The sequence below is a fragment of the Girardinichthys multiradiatus genome, chromosome 20, assembly GCF_021462225.1.
Source record: "Girardinichthys multiradiatus isolate DD_20200921_A chromosome 20, DD_fGirMul_XY1, whole genome shotgun sequence".
NCBI lineage: Eukaryota > Metazoa > Chordata > Actinopteri > Cyprinodontiformes > Goodeidae > Girardinichthys > Girardinichthys multiradiatus.
This window is the reverse complement of record NC_061812.1, coordinates 39722361-39743920: the sequence shown is the minus strand read 5'-3', so window position 1 is coordinate 39743920 and position 21560 is coordinate 39722361. Positions and strand designations below refer to the sequence as shown.

At 40.7% G+C, this 21560-nt stretch overlaps 1 protein-coding gene across 5 annotated transcripts; it reads right to left on the bottom strand.

Moving 5' to 3' along the window:
- Window positions 1–1135: 1135 nt before the first annotated feature.
- pfkfb4a (6-phosphofructo-2-kinase/fructose-2,6-biphosphatase 4a) lies at window positions 1136–18050 on the bottom strand. Of its 5 annotated transcripts, none has more exons than XM_047346365.1 (14): window positions 17776–18050; window positions 8862–8978; window positions 8635–8731; window positions 8493–8559; window positions 8316–8390; window positions 8171–8227; window positions 7789–7910; window positions 7419–7626; window positions 7166–7312; window positions 6706–6810; window positions 5294–5423; window positions 4184–4246; window positions 4005–4069; window positions 1136–1928 (listed from the first exon to the last, which is right to left on the bottom strand). In XM_047346365.1, exons 1-14 carry the CDS (start codon window positions 17825–17827, stop codon window positions 1869–1871), a joined length of 1365 nt encoding a protein of 454 aa, XP_047202321.1. In that variant the 5' UTR covers window positions 17828–18050; the 3' UTR covers window positions 1136–1868. The 5 variants fall into 5 exon arrangements, with proteins under 5 accessions (XP_047202321.1, XP_047202319.1, XP_047202320.1 ...); XM_047346363.1 differs by lacking the exon at window positions 17776–18050 and adding an exon at window positions 10889–11162; XM_047346364.1 differs by lacking the exon at window positions 1136–1928 and adding an exon at window positions 2733–3467 and having other exon boundaries at window positions 17776–18049.
- Window positions 18051–21560: the final 3510 nt, after the last annotated feature.

Below are 21560 nucleotides of genomic sequence, written 5' to 3'. Positions count from 1 at the left end.
TCCACCTATAAACAGCTTTTCTCGGTTTTGGAGGAAGTTCATAGAAAGGCGGTGAGGTCAAATCTGACATCAGGCACCGAAGGGGAAGTGCTGCAGACAGTGTAAACATGTCACTTCAAGTGAGATCCTTTTTTCTTTTTTTAACGTGGGGTTGAGTGAAGTAGTCCGAAACTATCAACGTCTTACTTGCAGTAAACAGCTGTGGGGGTAATTTCAGTTTGGGGAATCTTGATGGCAGTTAATGCCTGGTTCACACAGCAAGATTTTAAAATTGTCGATTTTCAAAACCTGAGACCCCACACGTGACGATAAAAAATCGTAGATATAACAAGTTTGCTCCTACAGTGTGGTGTCCAGCCCCACGGCAAGCACACACAGACCGATATCACTTACAAACATTCAGGTTTCAGACTGGAAATCAGGCAAACCCTCTCGAGATTAAACTTGCACTCAGAGTGATTCCCCTCCGTGTTTTTGTCACCTTGCTTTCTGATTGGCTACACGTCATTTTAAACAGGCCGCATGCTCATTTGTCCTCGGCGTACACCCCACATGGTGGGATATTGGACCAAGACAATCCAACATGTTGAACATCTCTGATTTGAGTTTGGAGCCATCCCAACATCCTTCCGAGCAGACTAAATCACTCTTAACACACCACCGCTATATAAATAAACTTACCTTACCTTACCTTACCTTACCACACATAGCAGGAATATCTCAAAAGATTATCTGAAGAGCCATCCGGATGATCGGGGCATGTCAGAAGGGGAAGATCGGGTCAAAAATCGGCATAAAAGGTACTTTCATATCATTGCTTCAAATGAATCAGTATTTTACATTGACACTGCTTTCTAAATAGAACAATAACCATCGCTATATATCTAATTGCTTCTGTTTGTCGTGCTAAAATTCAGTATCTTTGCACTTTCCCTTGTTTATTTACTAAAGCAACTATTCCAGGCAGTAAAAATGAGCAACGGTCTGATATATTAACAATAAACAAAAATATATATATATTTTGGCACATTTGCTGGGAGTCCTCTTGCCAAAGAACACTTCAGGAAAAAAAAATACTAGAACATTCAAAAAACAATGGCTTGCACAAATTAATAAAAAAAAAATACTCAGTGGATTAGAAAAATAACATCTTTATTGCAGTAAAGTTGGAACAAACATTTTAGGTCAAGAACAAAACCCTTATTTTGGCTAAAGATCCTGTTTGCATTTCTATTGCTTAAATGTGTTGCTTTACAACAACAAAATAACCAATTACCAAAGTAGCACTGCTCTACCCCATTCACTCCTATCAGCACAGCTAGTTTTTTTTTAAGCAGGTTTAAAACCTACCAATTGCACATAGTCACTGAAGCCACCTTCATGTGAATTTATGATTGCACAAGGTCAAACATGCAGCAAATATGATTATCGGATAAAGAACCACACAATTTAACACTTAAACACGTTACAGTAACCTCCCATTGTTAAATCTGCCTGCTGCACAATACACTGAAAACGGTGAATTTCACAACAGAGTGGACTCTGTTCATAACACCCCACCACGTGAAAGGCAAAAGGTCTGAATCATAAATACATGCATCAGCTGTTCTATCATCAAACTGTAACTTTCAGATATGAACTGTTGGGTCATAATAGTCCAGTGTTCTGGTTAAACTCCATAAAACCCCTTGAACAGGACAAACACGGGTCACATGGGGAGTTATACATTGTGGCAGTAGTGTGTCATCCACCCAATCGGTAAGAGGTGAGATGAGGTTGGGATGACTGGAAATGTGAGAAACACAACAAGTCCATTACGAGTGGGAGAGAACATTCAACTTCAGTGTCAGCAGATTCCAACACAGGCATCAGTGGTGAGCAGGGACAGTCTGAAGGGCGTCTTCAGTGGTACGATGGATGTCAACGTTCTGGAAGGAGGAATGCAGCTGGGTCAGAAGGCTTTTCATGCACACTTGTGTACTAAGTCATCGGGAGATGGAGTTTTGATGTATCTACTATCTAACACTCTCTGGCCACTGATTGCAGAGCATCTCATGTTTGTTGAGATAGTTTTAGGTAAGCTTGGCGTAACAACAGAATAATAGAAGAGTCCAGCTTTTTGACTGGATTTGTGGAAAGGAGGACATTTTGGTACCTTCACTTTTTTTTTCTCTGAAGCACCTTTTTTCAGTTTTTTCTAATAACACACCATGCAATTGGAGATGGGATTTCCTGCTTTCATATTACAAAATCTTTGTAGCTACAAAAAGAATCATAACTACATTAACATTATTTACAAGTTAAAACTAAAAGCAAGGCATAGTTCACCTGAAGCTCAACTCTGAGCAGACGGGTTTGTTCCAGTCACAGTGAGCTTTCTGTTCGGACCGAATGACAGCGCTCTGTAATTCAACCCCAGAGGAACCTTTGCTTATGAATGAACAGGAAACATCTGAGTCCTCAGAAAAGTGGGGCTGGAATAGATCCCTGAGGAACACCCTTCAATATTGTATATGGAGCTGATATATTGCTTTCCACACTAAAACACTATCTGAATCTCTTCTACATTAGTTTCAACCGCTAGAATAAATCATATAACAGCAATTATATAAAAACAGAAATGTACAATCTACAAAAATGTTTTAGCGAAAAAATTTTTGTAGTTTTTTTTATGTCTCAAACAAAGCAGCTGTCAATGGAGACTTTTTAAATGAAGAACAAGGAGAGTTTGGTATGGGTTAGTGGATGCTTGTGCGAAGTTTATTTAGAAACAGCAAACAGAAATATATTTCTCTTATTTATAATCATTATTAGGAATATACCGTAATATCTTTCACGTATTTGTTAAAAACAACTACATATATCCAGAATTTGTAACTTAACACTGTTTCACAGACTAATTAAAATGACTGCTAGGCACAATTTTGCAATGATGTGTAGACAGATTAGTTTTGTAAAAAAAAAAAAACTGAGGCACTGGTAAAAATTTGACATAGTCAGATCAGATCTACAGGCAAGATTAATAAATAAGCTACACATAAAGGTGCTTCCTCGAACAAGGTGCTGGAGCGTCATTGCTTCATGGTTTGTAGTGCAGCATCGTTTAAAAAAAATAATAAAAGCAACCCTTGTTTGCTTTTGGTTCATTCATCCAAAGATGGGATAGTGAGAACAACTAGATTGGTAATAGGAATAATAAAAAAAACTAAATAAAAACTGGAATCCAGTTAATCGCCACCATCATCACTTCTTTAAATAAAAGTGGAAGAAAAATAGAAAACAAGACCAAAGGAGGAAAGTTCAATCAAGGATTTTGGATGGTACATTTTGTGTGTCTTAAGGGCTCATTGTGCATAATCAAGGCTTAAAGAGGAAAAGGTTGAGGGTGTTGGGGAGGGCTAACTGCCTCACTGGTGAGCTGGCACAGTAATCAAAGCCTCCTCTGACATCCGTGTCACTTCTACGTTCTGTTTGATAAAAAACAGAAAGAGGTGGAGGAATCAAACACGAGGGAATTGTTAAATCCACGCCATACACACAAACACATTATTTAAAACAAAACAAAAAAAAAACCTTCCAAGTTTGGTTCTTCAAGTATTTTTTTCATAAGACAAGGAGTTTATTTCTATCAGCTGTCAGTTAGCAGTGTTAGTCAGGAAGATAGCATCTCATGCATAATGTTATGCATTTGATTTACGAAGTGCAATAACTGAAGCAGCAATGAAAGAACCAACTAATCATACATTCATTCAGCATCTGTTGCTGTCTAGAATAAAAAGATCTCTTAATAATATGCGCATGAGTGTGAAGAAGAGATCAAGTTTAAAATTGTACAAATTGTTTTCTGTCAGAAAAACTGCTTTAAGAAGTTGCTTCAATATTTTTTTAACCCTGCAGATAAACACCACATAACCATAATGCTCAGCAACTGAGACTATTACCAACCTATTTTTGAACCATTTTGGCTTGGGAAAAAAAAAGTATGTTTATGTGATGTAACCCACCTCTGGTTTTTCTCTGTGCGTGTTGATTGCCTCCACATTTAGGCTGATGGACTCCACTTTACATCCTGCGTATTAGGAGACAATGATTTATATATTTGTTGGTAAAAGAGTGGTGCTAAATGATTTTGACAGTGCATATCCACTTATTGAGCACATTAAACACCGGACAGCAGTCCTACCATAGGCCATAGGCGTCAGCTTCAGTACAGTGTGGAGTGGGCACTTCAGGTACGGCAGCTCCTCTATAGCAAAAATTACATCAGATCACTGAAACCACCAGAACTGTGAGAAAATGTGCTTTTCTGTAGCCAGTAACCACAGAGGTGCTTCATCCAAAGTCTTATTAAAGATAAGGTAGAACCTAACCTACACACAGCCCTGAGGTGGAGCTGGAAGCATTTTCAGGCATGATTCATACAGAAAGGTGTACGGACAAATCAGCTGCCCACCAGAACTTTTAGACTGACCAGAAATGAGATCTTTTTCTAATCAGTAAACCTTAGCATTAACTAGGTCGTCATGGTAACAACAAAAAGATGTCAGAAGCTATTTAAAAGGAAACCAGTATTTTATGATATGCTCACGCATGTCTGTCGCTCATTCAGCTTGCGAGTTAGCGAGAGAGCGAGCGAGACTTCAAGCAGATAATCTGGACATTACAGCAAAGTTGCTGTTTTACCCTTTTGAGCTTTAAACCTCTGACATATTGGGTGCTGAATTATAAGCCGTCTTTAGGAAACCTGAGAGTTAAGGTAATGGTTCCCATAAAGACCACTAATGCTTAGTGATGTTAGCCATGATAAGCATCATAATCATTAATATATGATGCTAAAGAAGATTTTTTTCTGGCCAAGACATTTCATACTGCATGAGAACTCATTGGAAATGGTAAATAAACTGAATTTATATAATAGCTTTTCCAGTCATACTACCGCTCAAAGCGCTTTACACTAGAGCCACGTTCACCCAATCGTACTCACTAGCCTGCACACAGTTATCATACGCAGATTGACAGGCAACTTGAGCTTAAGTGCCTTGGCCAGGGGCACATTGACATGTGACACGGGGAAGTTGGAATCAAACCCACAACCTTCTGATTGCAAGACGACAACCCACTGAGCCAAAATCACCTAGACGATACATTTTATGCATAACACACAATGGAGCTTAACAAGGTACCCATGTAGTTAGAGACTGCAAGAAAGGAACCTACGTTATTTCCCATAATGCTTTTAATGTTTATTTTGTGTGTGTGTGTGTTTTTCTTTGACTTTCACTGAAGTACCCACCTGCCGCCTTGTCCAAAAAGTAGGCCAACAGACAACGCATGACGGCCTGGTGACAGATGACCAGTACGTTCTCCTGCCTTTCCAGCTCCATGATGACCGGCTCCAAGCGCTGCACCAGGTCCTCATAGGACTGAGCATGAAACCATGTTAAAGAGGCCAATCAGAACATCAATTAAAAAGTTAAATGAATCTGCAAAGTTAGCCTGTTTACTATCACAGATAAACTCTGTAATCAGGTGGAAAATGGGCCCACATGACCAAATCCGTCTTCGCCTGCGAGACTAATGGAGCGGTAATGGGGTGAACAAAAGGTGAGAGCGGGCATTCGGCTCCACGGACAGAGAGCAACTAATGTGAAATCTTTGGTTACTGAGGTCTAGTGTTTAGCTAAAGCTGCCTGAGAGGCTGATTATCCGAGCGGAGTCTCATTAGCGATTCAGTGGTTAGCAGCGAATTGAATAATGTGTTGGCGGTTACTATATTAACAAAGGAGAGCTGATGCAACAGGCTAAAAAACTGAATCTGAGTCACATTTTGCTTAAAGGCACTTCAATTTAGACATACAACATTTAAAACAACAAATTAAAACATCATTATAGATGGGTGTAATGTGCAGCTGGGAGAAAAAGAAAAATCTCAACCCCTGTTTATTTCACAGACAAGCTCCTTCACAGTTTTTAATCAAGCATTTCCAAAGATTACAACCTGTGCACATTTGTACTGGTTTCCAGTGTGAAGGTGCATGTCAATAATTAGAATATTTTCGAAAGGTTAATGGCTGCGGTTGCTTGTACATCTTTTTGTGCCACACTTTTTCCTTCCACTCAACTTTCCATTAATACGTTTAGAAAAGCACTCTGAACCAGCAGCTTCTTTAGCAATGACCTTCGGCGGATTAGCCTGCGTGCTGGGATTGTCAACAGCTGTCTGCTGGGCGATGTCAAGCCTGCAGACCTACATCGACATTCATCATAATTTACATTAAAAAAAACATTTAAAACATATCACTATATGTTTAATGAACTGAATATGAGTTTGACTTTTAGAATTGAACTTTTAAGGTAAATGAACTGTTCAAATATATTTGCTGATATGCACAAATACATCACACCATGCAATTAATAACTAGGAATCCTTGCTCCATTTCTTGCCAGGACTTTTATCTCAACACATTTGATAGTGGGTTTATAGTTGTTATAGGCGAAGTCCAAGATAAGTATGTAATTAGCTGCCTGTGGCTGTCTCGGACTGAGCTGCTGTCAGTTGTATTTAATGTTTGCGGTGGGAGGAATTTTTGCTAAATGGAAAAGAAAACCATAACAAACATCCAAAGTTAAATGAGATTGGTGAGTACATTGTCATCTTGCAGTTTCTGCAAGTCGACGGTAAAACTCTAAACTGAGTAAACTGACCTCTCCTTTTGGATAGCGATAGCGGTATTTGTCCTGGTCCCTCAGGGCGAACTCCAGACGATAATTTTCCTGGATCTCCTCATACCTCATCTCCTCACACACACCCTAAAAATGACCACACACACACCAGTTAAACGTCATCAAAACTGCATAAAAAAAGTGTAAAACCAGGTGCTTAGAAACAGAGAGGGTTTGGATTAAAACCCTGGAAGGCTGCGTCAAAACCGAAACAGTCGGAATGTGAATCAGTGGCTCTGCTGCTGCGCCACGCACCACCCTGACTAGTCACAACTAAAATTCTGAGATTCTTTAATAAACTATTTGGATCTGAGGAACCTGTTTTTTTTAATATGAGAAACCAAAAAAAACTTGAGGATTGCGGTCATAAAAGAAAAGATCGCCCAAAGCACCATTTATGGAACAACTGCCAGAGCTTAGAAGCCAACGGAACAACGCTTACCGCATCGATCTCATTGAGGACCTTCCACTGCTCATAGGGAACATTGAGGGCCTCTGCTGTCTGGATGGTCCTCTTCATCTGACTGGTCCACACTTTCAGTTCACGTATGTTCTGTGTCTGGATGAACTGGTTTAGCTTCTTGGCAAACTAGACGAGAAGAAAGAAGTTTGTTTTACTCTATTGGGTAAAAAAATAAAAAAGACGACCACAACATTTCTAAGACATGTCCCTCCTATTTAAAAGTCTCTTCTACCTCTTTGCCCCCTGGCGTAAGACCAGAGTCTCCTCCAATCCGACCCTTGACGTTAAGCTCACTTTCCCCGTGGCGACACAGGTAGATTGAGCGAGGTGTAATGTGGATGTTCATGAGGTAGTAGACGATCCGGCTCTGGATGTGGTCCATCACCTTGTTAACCAAGTAGCGCTGGCCTACATCCATAATTTTGATGAAGGAAAGATCCCTGAAAGGAGATTATAAAAAGGAGTTATAAACAAACTAAGACTTCTGTTCAACTTTACTAAATTCCAGTCAGAAAATTAACAGAAAAAACAAGTAAACTCTAGTTGGATATAAACATTCATTTTGGGCATTTCTTTCCTTATTACTCATCTTTTATCCTCACCTGTCTAGAACCTCATCTAGCGTCTCATAAGAGTTTTCATAACACTTTATCCTCTTCATGAAATCCTCCACGGCTTCTTCTGTGTTACAGTTTGTGTAGTCAGGGCTTCCCAGCTTCACTTGCTAAAAGAAAATAGGGGGAGAGAGTACAATGTGTACAAAAGTTAATTCACCCCAAGGCAAAATAATCTTTTATGGTGCCTTGTTAAAGTATTCACACCTCTTCCTTTTTTTTTTTTTTCATTTTGTCTCCTTATAACCACAAATATCAATGTATTTCATTAGGATTTTATGCGAACAGGGAGGGAGCTAAATACATGGAAAAACATGAAGGAAAGGAGCTATGAATACCCTTGCAAGGCACTGCAAATGCAGCTACTTACAACGATGTTTTCCTGTATGACTTCTGGGTCTTCACACACTGACTCTACAAAAAAAACCTGAAAGAAAAGGGAGCCAAAACAAATGTGGTTCAGCCGGCGTTATAAATAGCCTCTTTACATTTAGGCTTTAAGTCGACAGGTTTACCTTGAAGCCGTTCTGTTCCGCAAACTCCAAGATGGTGTCCCTTCTTTCTCTGGTGGTGTTTGTCGCATCAAACACCTAAGAAATAGAAACCCAGTGCAATAATAGGTGAGCCTTTTAACATTAAATAACTTGCTTTAACTGCAAAAAAGACCTCTAATAATACAAAATTGAACTCACGGCGACCTGGCCTCCTTCCTCTGTTAGATATTGTCGCACATCATTCAGAGCTGCTGAAGCACACTGCCTGCACAGATTTCAAATATTCCAGCTCTTAATATCATAATTCCAAAAATTATTATAGCACAAACACGACTTATACCTTCTGATCTTCAACCCTTCCTCATTGTCGGGACGGAAAAACTCGAAGGACTTGTAAATCTTCAGGAACTCCCTTCGGTACTGTCCAACATTGAACTCTGCAGAAAAAGAACAGAGAAATGAAAACTCTCCCACCTCTCTTTCAGACGTGTTTGTACAGTTGGGCCTCATGTATCTGGTGTGTGTTAGCCTCTGCTCACCAGAACTTAAAGTGCTGAGAAATCATACCTCTGGTCAGCACTCCGATCCAGTTCAGGTAGCGGGTCAGCTTCTTGGAGATATAAGTCTTTCCTCTTGCAGGAAGGCCCACGGTCACGATCAGGGTGGGACAGTTGGTCATACATACTGGAAAAACCAAGGGAAAAAGAAAGCCTCCGTCATGTCCGGGTTCATTTTCATGAGTGTGGAAGACAGGCAAACTGATTTAAGCTTTAAAACTCATCAGTGTAATGAGTCCTGCTTATAATTAACTTCCCAGCTATAAAAACGACAGTATCGCTTCTGCAGTACGCTTAATTATTGCCTTTCATAATACATAATTAAAAAGAAATAGGTCATGTTAGCACTAGATTGTTTTTATCAGGGCAGATTATGGTGTAGAGGTCATGTCGATTCCAGGACGTGTCAGTAAGGTTGGGAAATGCTGCATCAAGAAGGCAAGGAGCAAGTCTCCCCACAGTGCCCACGTAACTCGGTCAGAGAGCACACAGTGTGTCCATTTATGTTTTAATTGTACGTCATGGAGTATTGTGAAGTATTTGTTTTTACTGCACACCCAACCAGCAGATATCCAGTAACATCACTCCACCTTAACAGACCCTATACTACTAAGCTGTGACGACTCTGAAGTTGGCTCTGAACACTTTTCTTAGTTGAATAAAGTTCAGATAAAGGTTGGGACGTATGCTTCGGATGATATTGTTATTCCTTCATTCCTGGATTCAAAAATACTTTTCTCTCTTCAAGAACCTGTAGCACTTTTTCCTTGTGTATGTTCTAATGCTTTTCTGGCATACAGATCACCTTAGAAGGGCTTTTACAGTACAAGTCAAACCTGTAGTAAATTATGCTGCGCTCCGATGTCACTGATTTTTCTTTCAATGGAGGTCAACATGCCAAAAATGGAGTCATCATTTTGTTTTTTACCAATAGAACAGAGGTTTCACAAATCACGAGCCGTTCTGTACAGAATCTGTTATCACTTTGGAATAGTTCAGTCAAGGTTGTAGTTGTTTAAGGCAGGGATTCCAAGTAGGACCTTCTCCTACAGCTCCTACAACTACAGTTTATTAAAAAGGCACTCTAGAGAAGAGGCTGCTCAAAATTGTATGGATGAGCTGACGTGGACAGTGGATTGATGAATATTTGTCATTAAATACGTTGTGGCTGTTCCTCGTTTGGTCCGGCAGTCACGTCCAGAGTAAAACGGTTCAATACCAACTCCGTGGAACCAGGAAGCAGTTAACAATGGCTTTTTATTTATTCCTTACTTTGTAGTTGCATTGTCAATTAAATGTGACTCCAGCACAGACACGGGCAACGAGTATAACTGAACTTGCAATAGCTAAATTAAACTGTTAACTATAAATATGTTCCTCTGTGTGACTACAACTAGTACAATGGACAGTTTCAGCAAATCCTAATGAATCTAAATTTTACATTTAGAAGAATTATTAACTGTTTTAGGCATACAAACAAATATGAACTGCTGAAGTCTTTATTTTGTGTGAGAGATCTAGCATTCTTGGGGAGCCTAAGCAGAAACTTTGTTTCTGCCTTGGACTGGTTCTAGTCCAGAGTATTTCGGAAGGTAAACCCCTCTTGCCACAGTAAGGTGAGAAGTGATCAGCTTGTGCGCAGATAAAATCAGTGATCTCATCCACAGGACAGGTCCTTGTCAAGAACGCGAAGACATAATTCCTGTTTGTCAACAACTGGTGCTTCACTTGGCACAAAAAGCAGAAACGAGAGACATGAATAGTGCGAGTCTTTTCTCCTCGGCGCGAACAGATTCATCAACAGGGAACATTACGTGAATCCTTACGTAACCGTTGGAACCAGAAGGTTGGAGCAGCAGGAGCAGCGCATCTGAACTCTGCGCACTGATACTCCACAACCTCATCGTTAGCTACACATCAAAACAGACGGACTGGCGCAGCGCTTCATCAAGTTAAAAGGTTCACCAACATACGGATCTCATTAAAGGGCCACAAAGATTAAGCCAACATAAGTGTCGACACGTCGTCCATACGCACCCATTCGATGAGAAATGTGTTTTTCAGGAAGGCCATTTTTATTCGGCATCCATATCTTCTTCAAGGGGTTTTGGGTAAGTTCCCGTGGACTGAACGTGGATGTGTCCTCCATGTCGCTCTGCAGTGAGCCTGCGGCGGCCTCGGCGGGAACACTGACCCGGGGTTGCTTCCCGTGATGCTGCTCCAAAGGTGACCGGTGCTTCATCCGCGCCGCTCAGTTCAGCCCCGCAGCTGCCTCTCGCGCTCTCTCTCCGGTTTGTGCTCCTGTCACGTGCTCACCTCTCGCTTCTGTGGAACCCAACGGTCGGCCCAGTTTGGCAAGACATTTTAGGATTTAATCAGAAACTCCCCTCGCCTCCCCAATACATTGACTTCTTCTGAATCAGAATCAACTTTACAGGTCAGGTTTATGCACACAAACTAGGGATTTGACGTTGGTTTCACTTTGCTCTCAATGTACAGACACTTAGAATAAAAAATCTAAAAGTTTTGTGGGAAATAAAAGTTTTTTTGTATCCACAATATCCAAAATTCCAGTTGTTCCACTTCAACTTAAGACAGAGGGAGTGAACACTATGCACATTTGCACTATTTCAACCATGTCTGTTTATTCTGCAACAACACCACTTATATACAAATTTATCTTAAATCCTCTTTGTTGCCCACCAATGTTATATATTTTTTCTTAAACGATTTGTACATTAAGAGCCAAGTGGAGCCAAAGTCAAATTTCATGTTTGTGTGCACAAATTTCGCCAATAAAACTGGTTTCAATTCTAAGACATCTCAAAAGCTTCTCTCCAGTCATGAAATGTAAATTGACTTGCCATACTACACCGTAACGGCGGAAGAAGAGGTGCAACTAGCTTCCTGTTCAACCGTAAGCCGTGTGACACAGTGAACGCTACTGTAAATGGCTAAGGCGCAGTAATTACTCTGAATAGCTTGAGTATCTTCAATAAAATCCCAGACACACTCAGTCATAAACGGTTATAACAGCAGAATAAGCACAGATACAACTAGTAAGTAACAACTAGTAAGTAACTAGCAGTAAAGTGAGCAGTAGGGTGACGTTAGGTAAAATGCACAATCTGCACTGCCTAGAAAAATATACCAGGGTAACATTTTTATATGTTTTCACATTACAACCACAAAGTTTAATAGATTATATTATATTTTTTTGTGATAGACCAACACAAAGAAACATAAAGTGAAAGGAAAATGATGCATGTTTTTTCTATTTTGTTTACAAATAAAATATTAGACAAATGTGACAGCTCATTTTTAGTGAGCCCCCTTCTGTGCCAATGCTTTGTACAAGCATCTTTTTATTCCAGATTCGCTCATTAACAGATCTTTTTTTTGCAAAACTCTCAATCTCAGATTAAATGGAGAGTGCCTGTAGGTGCTGATATTTAGGGCTATTGCCCCTTTTTACCCTGATACTCCTAAATGAAATCCAGTTTATCCAGCTGCCCTCGGAAGTTACACAAGTAGACAAAATTGTTGGTACCCCTCGGTTAATGAAAGAAAAACCCATTCTTTCATTAACCGAGGGGTACCAGCAATTTTGTCCATGTGTGTACCTAATTAGTAAATACAGTCCATCTGTGTGTAGATTAATCTTGGTATAAATGGAAGAAAGATAACACGTAATAAGTGGTGCAAAACATGGTGAAACATGGTGGTGGCAACGTCATGCAGTGGGAATGAGACGGTGAAGTTGTCAGATAGAGCTAAATACAGGTTCATCCTGGAAGGAAACCTGTTAGAGATGACAACAGACTTGAGATTGAGGGTGGAGGTTCAGTTTTCAGCAGGGCAACAACCCTGATCATACAGACAACTACAAGAATGGTTTAGATCACAACATACTGTTATTGTTACATAAGTATTTTCTAGTTAACTTTGGAGTTTAGAATTTTGTTATATTTGTTTTGGTTTTGTCTCATGGCCTTAATAATGTTTAATCGTGTGAATTTATGTCATATGTGTTTGTAATACAAAAGAATGACCCAGGTACAGTCCAGACCTAAATCCTACTGAAAATGGATGGATGGATGGATGGATGGATGGATGGATGGATGGATGGATGGATGGATGGATGGATGGATGGATGGATGGATGGATGGATGGATGGATGGATGGATGGATGGATGGATGGATGGATGGATGGATGGATGGATGGATGGATGGATGGATGGATGGATGGATGGATGGATGGATGGATGGATGGATGGATGGATGGATGGATGGATGGATGGATGGATGGATGGATGGATGGATGGATGGATGGATGGATGGATGGATGGATGGATGGATGGATGGATGGATGGATGGATGGATGGATGGATGGATGGATGGATGGATGGATGGATGGATGGATGGATGGATGGATGGATGGATGGATGGATGGATGGATGGATGGATGGATGGATGGATGGATGGATGGATGGATGGATGGATGGATGGATGGATGGATGGATGGATGGATGGATGGATGGATGGATGGATGGATGGATGGATGGATGGATGGATGGATGGATGGATGGATGGATGGATGGATGGATGGATGGATGGATGGATGGATGGATGGATGGATGGATGGATGGATGGATGGATGGATGGATGGATGGATGGATGGATGGATGGATGGATGGATCAAACTATTAGTAGACAGGCTGTAGCAACAAAACACAAGAATGTGATAATTGAACTTCACTATTTTGTCTAATGTGGTCTTTCAAGAGCCCTCAGCAGATAACTTGGATTAAAACCTAGCGTGTATAGTGGAAGTGACTTCTTTCCTTTAGGCATCATAAAAAAACTCTGAAATGAAACAAGCACAGACCTGCTGCAAGATCTTAGGTACACCCACACAGACCTAAGTTCCTCTGACCTTTGTCGAAGTGTGAAGATGAGTGTGAAGAAGTGCTAAGATGGAGGTACTGATTCTAAAAACTTTCCCCCGTCATAATTTAAGATTATTTTTCAGACGTAGAGCTAAAGTGTAAACCATGTGCATGTTTGTGCTTGTTTGTGTGTGTGTGTGTGTTCCTGTCTTGGCATCACAGTGAGAATCATTTTCCCGATTTCACCATCAAATTGAGGACTGTTTGTACCAAAGTGAGGACATTTTGCTGGTCCTCACAACCTATTTTGCTAACAGTTAGGTTTAGGACTAAGGTGTGAATTGACTTTAGGTTAAGATTAGGGTTAGGCATGCACTGGTAATGGTTAGGTTTATTGTCAGGGTTAGGGCATAGAAAGGGTTGAAAACGATTGAAAATCAATGGAAGTCAATACATGGTCCTCGCTACATATAGCAAAACAAGTGTGTGTGTGTGTGTGTGTGTGTGTGAAGGGCCTATGAGAAAACTTGTTTTCCTGTATTGCTCCAGCACCGTGTTGTGTTTGAGATTATGTTATCCGAGCTCAGTGGTTTTCTGTTGATATTACATCAGACATGACGCCAGACAAAGCTCGCCTGCTACAGCAGAAATATCTTTGCAGAATGAAATGCAAACCTTTAAGATCCGAGCTAATCTCACAGCACTGCAACCAAGAAAAAGTCGGTACATTCATTCTTGTAAATGTGATTCAGGTTGAAAGATCTCTGTGGGGCGTGCAAGGAACGAAGTCTGCCTGTTGTGTATTTGTCTGTGTATTGCTTCAGTGTAGGTATTTAACTGCTGAACCTTTTGTCAGCTGCAAAGTATTTATACCACTTGATATTTTGCACATTTATTCAAGTTACAACCAGAGACTTCAATGTATTTGGTCAGGATTTCATGGAATGGAACAACACAAAGTGGCACAAAAAGTGTGGCATGTATTTGTTTTCAGCCTCCCTGAAACAATACTTTGTAGAATCACCTTTCACTGCAAATACCGTTGCAAGAGACTAAAAGTTTTGCTCTTTATTCTTCTGTGATTTCACTTCACAGTGATGACAACTTTGTATTGGTCTGTGGCAGAAGTCTGCAACATTTACCATCCAACTTCAATTTTTATGTGTTAGAATAAAAGAAAAACAACTTTGCGAAAAGAGGATAGATCTAGGATAGATATATTTTCTTCTATAGGTAGTTGATATCAGTGGAAAATTATGTAAAAAAAAATTTTAAACAGTTACCATCCTAAAGACAAAAACTATTACTGGTACATCTAGTGTCATCCTGATGTGGAAATTCAATGCAATTATTCTATTTAAAAACTGAAAAAATGCAAAATCTGTTATTTATCTTTTTCAGCCAGTTATTATGAGCCACTGTGGAAGCTCCAGAGCCAGTTGTGGTTCTGGAGCCGCAAGTTGCAGACCCCTGGTTTATGGAATAAAATCTTAGCACAATACATTGTTACAAAGCTTCATTTTGATAGACGTTACTTGCGGACAGAGGCCATTAGGTGGCACTATTGCACTCCCTTCAACTGAGTATGAGGTGACCCAGGTCTGCTCATTATCACTAAACACTTGGACCAATATGTCTTAACAAAGTTGAAACAGAGTACATATTTCTAATACATGCAACAGCTACAATTACATTTCATCTCTATAACATGCCTTTGTTTTATTTTGAGAGTTTTTTCAGAAACACAGTGCATCCTGGGTGATCAGAAACCCTCAGTGTGTGCAGTCAGCGACAACAATCTGAAAACACCACACCACAACAACACAATTTCTCCCGAGCCAGACCAGATTGTGCAGGTTAATCTAAAATGTGAAAAGTCACGCATGTTTCCAGGTTAGTAGGCCTATCTGCTTGGTGCTTTTTCTTATGTGCTGATTATATTAAGCTCAAAGTCAGCAACAGAGCCTGTGACCTAAATGTGGTGAGATAGAGTTGTTTCTAATTAAATGCCTCCAACATCTAAAGTCTCTTACTGTTGGTGGATCGTAATTTATGTCAGGTTCATTGGGCCCACAAAGAAAAGTGGCTCTTGTAGATCATGATTTATTTTTAGAATTTCAGCTGGGTAAAGTAAACATGCCGCAGAGTTTTTAGGATCCTGTACAAACTTAAGACACCTCATATCTGCATGTGTTGATCTGGTAGTTTATATTTTTTATTTGATGGGCTGAAGCTCAACTGAATGGAGTGGCTTGTGAAGCTTGCCCCATGAACATTGTCAAAACATCTAGAAACCTGTTCAATTCCTTATCCAAAGACTGAAAGAGTATGACAGACCTCCAAACCTACCAAGACATAGCCGTCCACCTAAACTGACAAGTCTGGCAAGGAGAGCATTGATCAGTAAAGCAATCAAGAGGGCTATGGTAACACGGGCTCTGGAGGAGCTGCAGCGATCCACAGCTAGGGCGGGAGAATCTGCCGACATAACAACTTAAATCTATCCTATATAGAAGGGAGAAAGTGGTAAGTAGTTCTGTTTGCTCCATCGCATGTAGGGAACACAGCAAACACGTGCTCTGGGCACATGAGACCAAAATGAAGCTTTTAGCAACATGGAAAATTTAATTATTTTGGAATTAAATTAACATCGCAAATCACCCTGAACACCTTATCTCCATCGTGAAACATGCTGGTGGCTGCATCATGCTGTGGGGATGCTTTGTTTTAGCAGGGACAGGGAAATTAGAGTTCATGTGAGGATAAACTGAGCTAAACAGGGCCTTCTAGAAAGAAAATCTGTTGGAGCTGCAAAAGATTTTAGATTATTATATATTTTCATCTGCAGCCAGAGGTACAATAGAATGGTTAAGATCACAGCATGTTCATGGTTTAAATTAGGCCAGCTGAAGTCTAGATCTAAATCCTAGCCAGAAAACTGGAAAGCAGATGCTCACAAATGCTGTCCATTCAATCCGACTGAGCTCTCATTCTCTAGATGTGCAAAGCTGGCAGATGCATCCTAAAAGACATGCAGCTTAAGGTGGTGCAACTAAATATTGACATAGAGGAATGAAAACCAATGTTTTTATGTACATAAAAATGGAACCATGCAAGTTTTCCCTCCACTTTAAAATTATGCGCTACGTTCGGAGGGTGGGGGACTTCTGAAAACAAAAGCATTCCACATTTTTTGTAAAAAAAAAAAAAGATTGAAAACCATAAAGCACATAGAATCCAATAAAACCCACTAAAGTTTGTGGCTGCAATGTCAAACATTGAGGGCAAGGTTTAGTGTTTCAAGGCACTTTAGGACAGCTATTTATGTTAGAAACGGGTCAGATTCTTCTGCGAGGTGTCTTGCATAGTTTACACCAGGGTATGAACAGGAAGCAGAGCTGAGCTCCTCCTCCGCTCAGCAGCTGCCAGGCTCTGATTGCAGCTAGCTGCCATTTAGCCTGGACAAGTCACTTCTCAATATAGAAGTCTGTGATAACAGAACCCTTCAATAAGGACCCCGACCTGAAGGTTGCATTTGGGCTCAGGATGACATCACTGGACGTGTTGCATCGCGGCGGTCCAGTCCAATTAGAGCTGCACAATCACAACAAACAGCTGTAAACACTCAAACCACAGCCACGCATCAATCATAATCACTGTTTGGATCCGTGGGATCATAATGACCCGAGAGACAGAAGATTAGCTTGAAATGGACATCCTGTTTTTTTCTTTTATTTTTTATGAATCTAAAATGTTAGTTTGAAGCCAAGATTAATCCGCCTGCCTCTCCATCCTCTGTTATGGTCCAAGCTGTTGTTACCAGCAGGCTGCTTACTATAAACAGTAAAGATTATTGTCTGGTGCTGAATGTAGGTGAAAGGTGAAGCAGCAGCAGCGCCTCGTCGTGCACATGTTTACTTCTACCCACGTCGTGCAGTCCCCCTACCGATCGCTTCCTGTAACCCCGTTAAACGAACACCAAAAAGCTGCTAATGGCACGGATCTACTGGGGCGTTAAATAGCGACGTCTCTTACCCGCCTTGCCTTGGTTCTGAGTGGACTTGGATCGGCTGGAGCAGCCTCTCATGGTCGTAAGATGAGTGTCTGATGAAGCGCAATGCGCGGCGGTGTGTACGTGCCTCCAACAGCAGCCCACTCCGGCGATGCTCAGCGTACACCCCCCTCTTGGTACGTGAGAGTGTGAGGGACCTGCAGGTCGGGAGGAGACTGCTACAGAAATGGATGTGATGAAGGAGCTACCTCTACCTGTCAGTCGTCCGCAGCCTCCTTCACCCCACCCACCATCTGACAGCTGGGTGGGGGCTGTCCTCCGCCACTTTGTAGGGCTGGACTCTTTAAATGATATGGGGGCGGGGGCGGGGGGGGGACAGGATGTAGACAAGCCTTTAGATTAATTCATCTTGAACTAAATTAAAATGATCTCTTACTGAACATGTAGAAAAATACAACATTATTTGAACTTTTTTTTATCTTATGAAGTGGAGGGAAAATCTTATACTAGGATATATTTTTTCAACACTGGGTGAGTTGCACTACAAATGATCCCTTTAAAATAAATACAATTAAAGTATTTTAAAAAATACTTTCAATGTTGGACAACGTTTTCAGGAACCTTTTAAGGACGTTTTTCTGTTCCCCTGGGGGTATAAATATGATGTGGCACCTGCAGGTCAAAGACCCATCTTACCACCTCATTCAGGGAGCAGAGTGGTAAGGGAGCAAAGAAAATCTCCAAAGTTCACTACAGCAAAATTAACTTTTTTTACATTGTCCTCTGAATCCACAGAGCTAAATCCTACAGAAACTTACTAAGATAAGCTGAAGAGACGAGAGCATAGAAGAAAACTTAGGACACCGGACATTTTGGAGAGATAGTGTTAAAAGGGTTGGTCAAAGATTACATTTTATAGGAGAATAATTGATTCTAAGTTATTTAAGTTTACAGGTGTGCTTGTGTAATTTAAGTTCCTTTGCCAGTAGTTTAATTAGGTTCAGGTTTGTATTTTGCTAAGGCCAATGCACCGCCCGATTCTTACTCATTCAGCCATTTTGATGAAGACGAACTCTGAATTATTGTCACAATGAATGAGTCATAACTAGCCTCACCTGTGAGTCGGGAAGCCTTAGGAATACCTGTGGCCAAGTCCTTTCTCTGTACTGGAAAGGTAGTTCAAATCATCAGCATGGCTGCTGCAACTAGTCGATGTAATCAATGTGCTGGATTGTAATAATCCGTCGGCTCCATCTGAGCTACAGGTTAAAATCAAACATGGCGGATTGTATGTCTGATTCACTGTAAATGAGCCATGTCACAAAAGTTTTTCAAAGACCCAAATGGTTTGTAAGTACTTCAAGTTGTGCGGCAAATCCCTAAGCAAAAATAATGTTTCTTGGTAGATTAATCAGTAAATGAAACAATTAGTCAATGGTTTATCATCCACCCTCCACCTCCATGCCGACCAATGTGACGTTGGGCATTATAGTTACACAACTTCACTTTGGTCATGTACAGTACAGACCAAAAGTTTGGACACACCTCATTCAAAGAGTTTTCTTTATTTTCATGACTATAAATATTGTAGCTTCAGACTGAAAGCATCAAAACTATGAATTAACACATGTGGAATTATATACTGAACAACAAAGTGTGAAACAACTGAAAATATGTCTTATATTCTAGGTTCTTCAAAGTAGCCACCTTTTGCTTTGATTACTGCTCTCTTGGCATTCTTGGCATTCTGTTGATGAGCTTCAAGAGGTAGTCACCTGAAATGGTTTTCACTTCACATGTGTGCCCTGTGAGGTTTAATAAGTGGGATTTCAAGCCTTATAAATGGGGTTGGGACCATCAGTTGTGTTGTGCAGGAGGTGGATACAGTACACAGCTGATAGTCCTACTGAATAGACTGTTAGAATTTGTATTATGGCAAGAAAAAAGCAGCTAAGTAAAGAAAAACGAATGGCCATCATTACTTTAAGAAATGAAGGTCAGTCAGTCCGAACAATTGGGAAAACTTTGAAAGTGTCCCAAAGTGCAGTCGCAAAAACCATCAAGCGCTACAAAGAAACTGGCTCACATGAGGACCGCCCCAGGAAAGGAAGACCAAGAGTCACTTGTGCTGCGGACGATAAGTTCATCCAAGTCACCAGCCTCAGAAATCGCAGGTTAACAGCAGCTCAGATTAGAGAACAGGTCAATGCCACACAGAGTTCTAGCAGCAGACACATCTCTAGAACAACTGTTAAGAGGAGACTGTGTGAATCAGGCCTTCATGGTAAAACAGCTGCTAGGAAACCACTGCTGAGGACAGGCAACAAGCAGAAGAGACATGTTTGGGCTAAAGAATACAAGGAATGGACATTAGACCAGTGGAAATCTGTGCTTTGGTCTGATGAGTCCAAGTTTGAGATCTTTGGTTCCAACCATCGTGTCTTTGTGCGGCGCAGAAGAGGTGAACGGATGGACTCTACATGCCTGATTCACACCGTGAAGCATGGAGGAGGAGGTGTGATGGTGTGGGGGTGCTTTGCTGGTGACACTGTTGGGGATTTATTCAAAATTGAAGGCATACTGAACCTGCATGGCTACCACAGCATCTTGCGGTGGCATGCTATTCCATCCAGTTTGCGTTTAGTTGGACCATCATTTATTTTTCAACAAGACATTGACCCCAAACACACCTCCAGGCTGTGTAAGGGCTATTTGACCAAGGAGGAGAGTGATGGGGTGCTGCGCCAGATGACCTGGCCTCCACAGTCACCGGACCTGAACCCAATCGAGATGGTTTGGGGTGAGCTGGACCGCAGAGTGAAGGAAAAAGGGCCAACAAGTGCTAAGCATCTCTGGGAACTCCTTCAAGACTGTTGGAAAACCATTTCAGGTGACTACCTCTTGAAGCTCATCAACAGAATGCCAAGAGTGTGCGGAGCAGTAATCAAAGCAAAAGGTGGCTACTTTGAAGAACCTAGAATATAAGACATATTTTCAGTTGTTTCACACTTTTTTGTTCAGTATATAATTCCAAATGTGTTAATTCATAGTTTTGATGCTTTCAGTGTGAAGCTACAATATTCATAGTCATGAAAATAAAGAAAACTCTTTGAATGAAAAGGTGTGTCCAAACTTTTGGTCTGTACTGTATGTCTGGAGGAAATTTTTCCAGAAACCTGGCAGTTTGTTCTGATGCAACTTTGGAAACATAAACCATGCTGTAATGTTCATTTTAGAGATGGAGGAACCTTCTACTGGCAACAGTTTCAAACAAACCTTACTTGTTCAGTCTTCCGGTTATTATTAAGCCAAAACATTTATTTGTGTATTTATTGGCATTGTGAGGCCTACCCTCAATGGGAACCTTTCCTTATTTGCATCATGTTAACTCATCTGAATATGTGAAACAACCAAACTGCAAAACGTCTGCTTACACAATAAGCACACAATATTGTTCTTCATAATAAATATTGTTTGTTCAAATGAGCCTAAATTTAGCTAGCTTTAGGACCTGGTGAGAACCATTAGATATGGGAGAGGATGTGCATGATTTTTTCCATGACTGTCCTGGCTGCCCAATTATGGATTTGTTGCAAATTCAAGAAGATGTGTTTGGAAGTTTTCAAAAAACAACTTCAGCTTGAAGAACTGGTTTATCTGGTGTGCTGGGAATAAACCACTTTTTTTGCTATATCTGGGAAAAGTCAGACTGAGCCTGTGCCAACTTGTTACAATATTTGTTTAAGTTAAGACCAGGAATAACATAATAGGAAATAAATCTAGTTGGCCAGGACAGGCAGATACATGC

Coding starts and splice junctions, on each gene's coding strand:
- pfkfb4a (XM_047346363.1), bottom strand. CDS start 11,093: ATGAAGCACCGGTCACCTTTGGAGCAGCATCACGGGAAGCAACCCCGG. Junction 7,627..7,788: donor CTAGATGAGGTTCTAGACAG/GTGAGGATAAAA, acceptor ATCTCCTTTCAG/GGATCTTTCCTTCATCAAAA. Junction 4,070..4,183: donor GCTGACGCCTATGGCCTATG/GTAGGACTGCTG, acceptor CCTAATACGCAG/GATGTAAAGTGGAGTCCATC.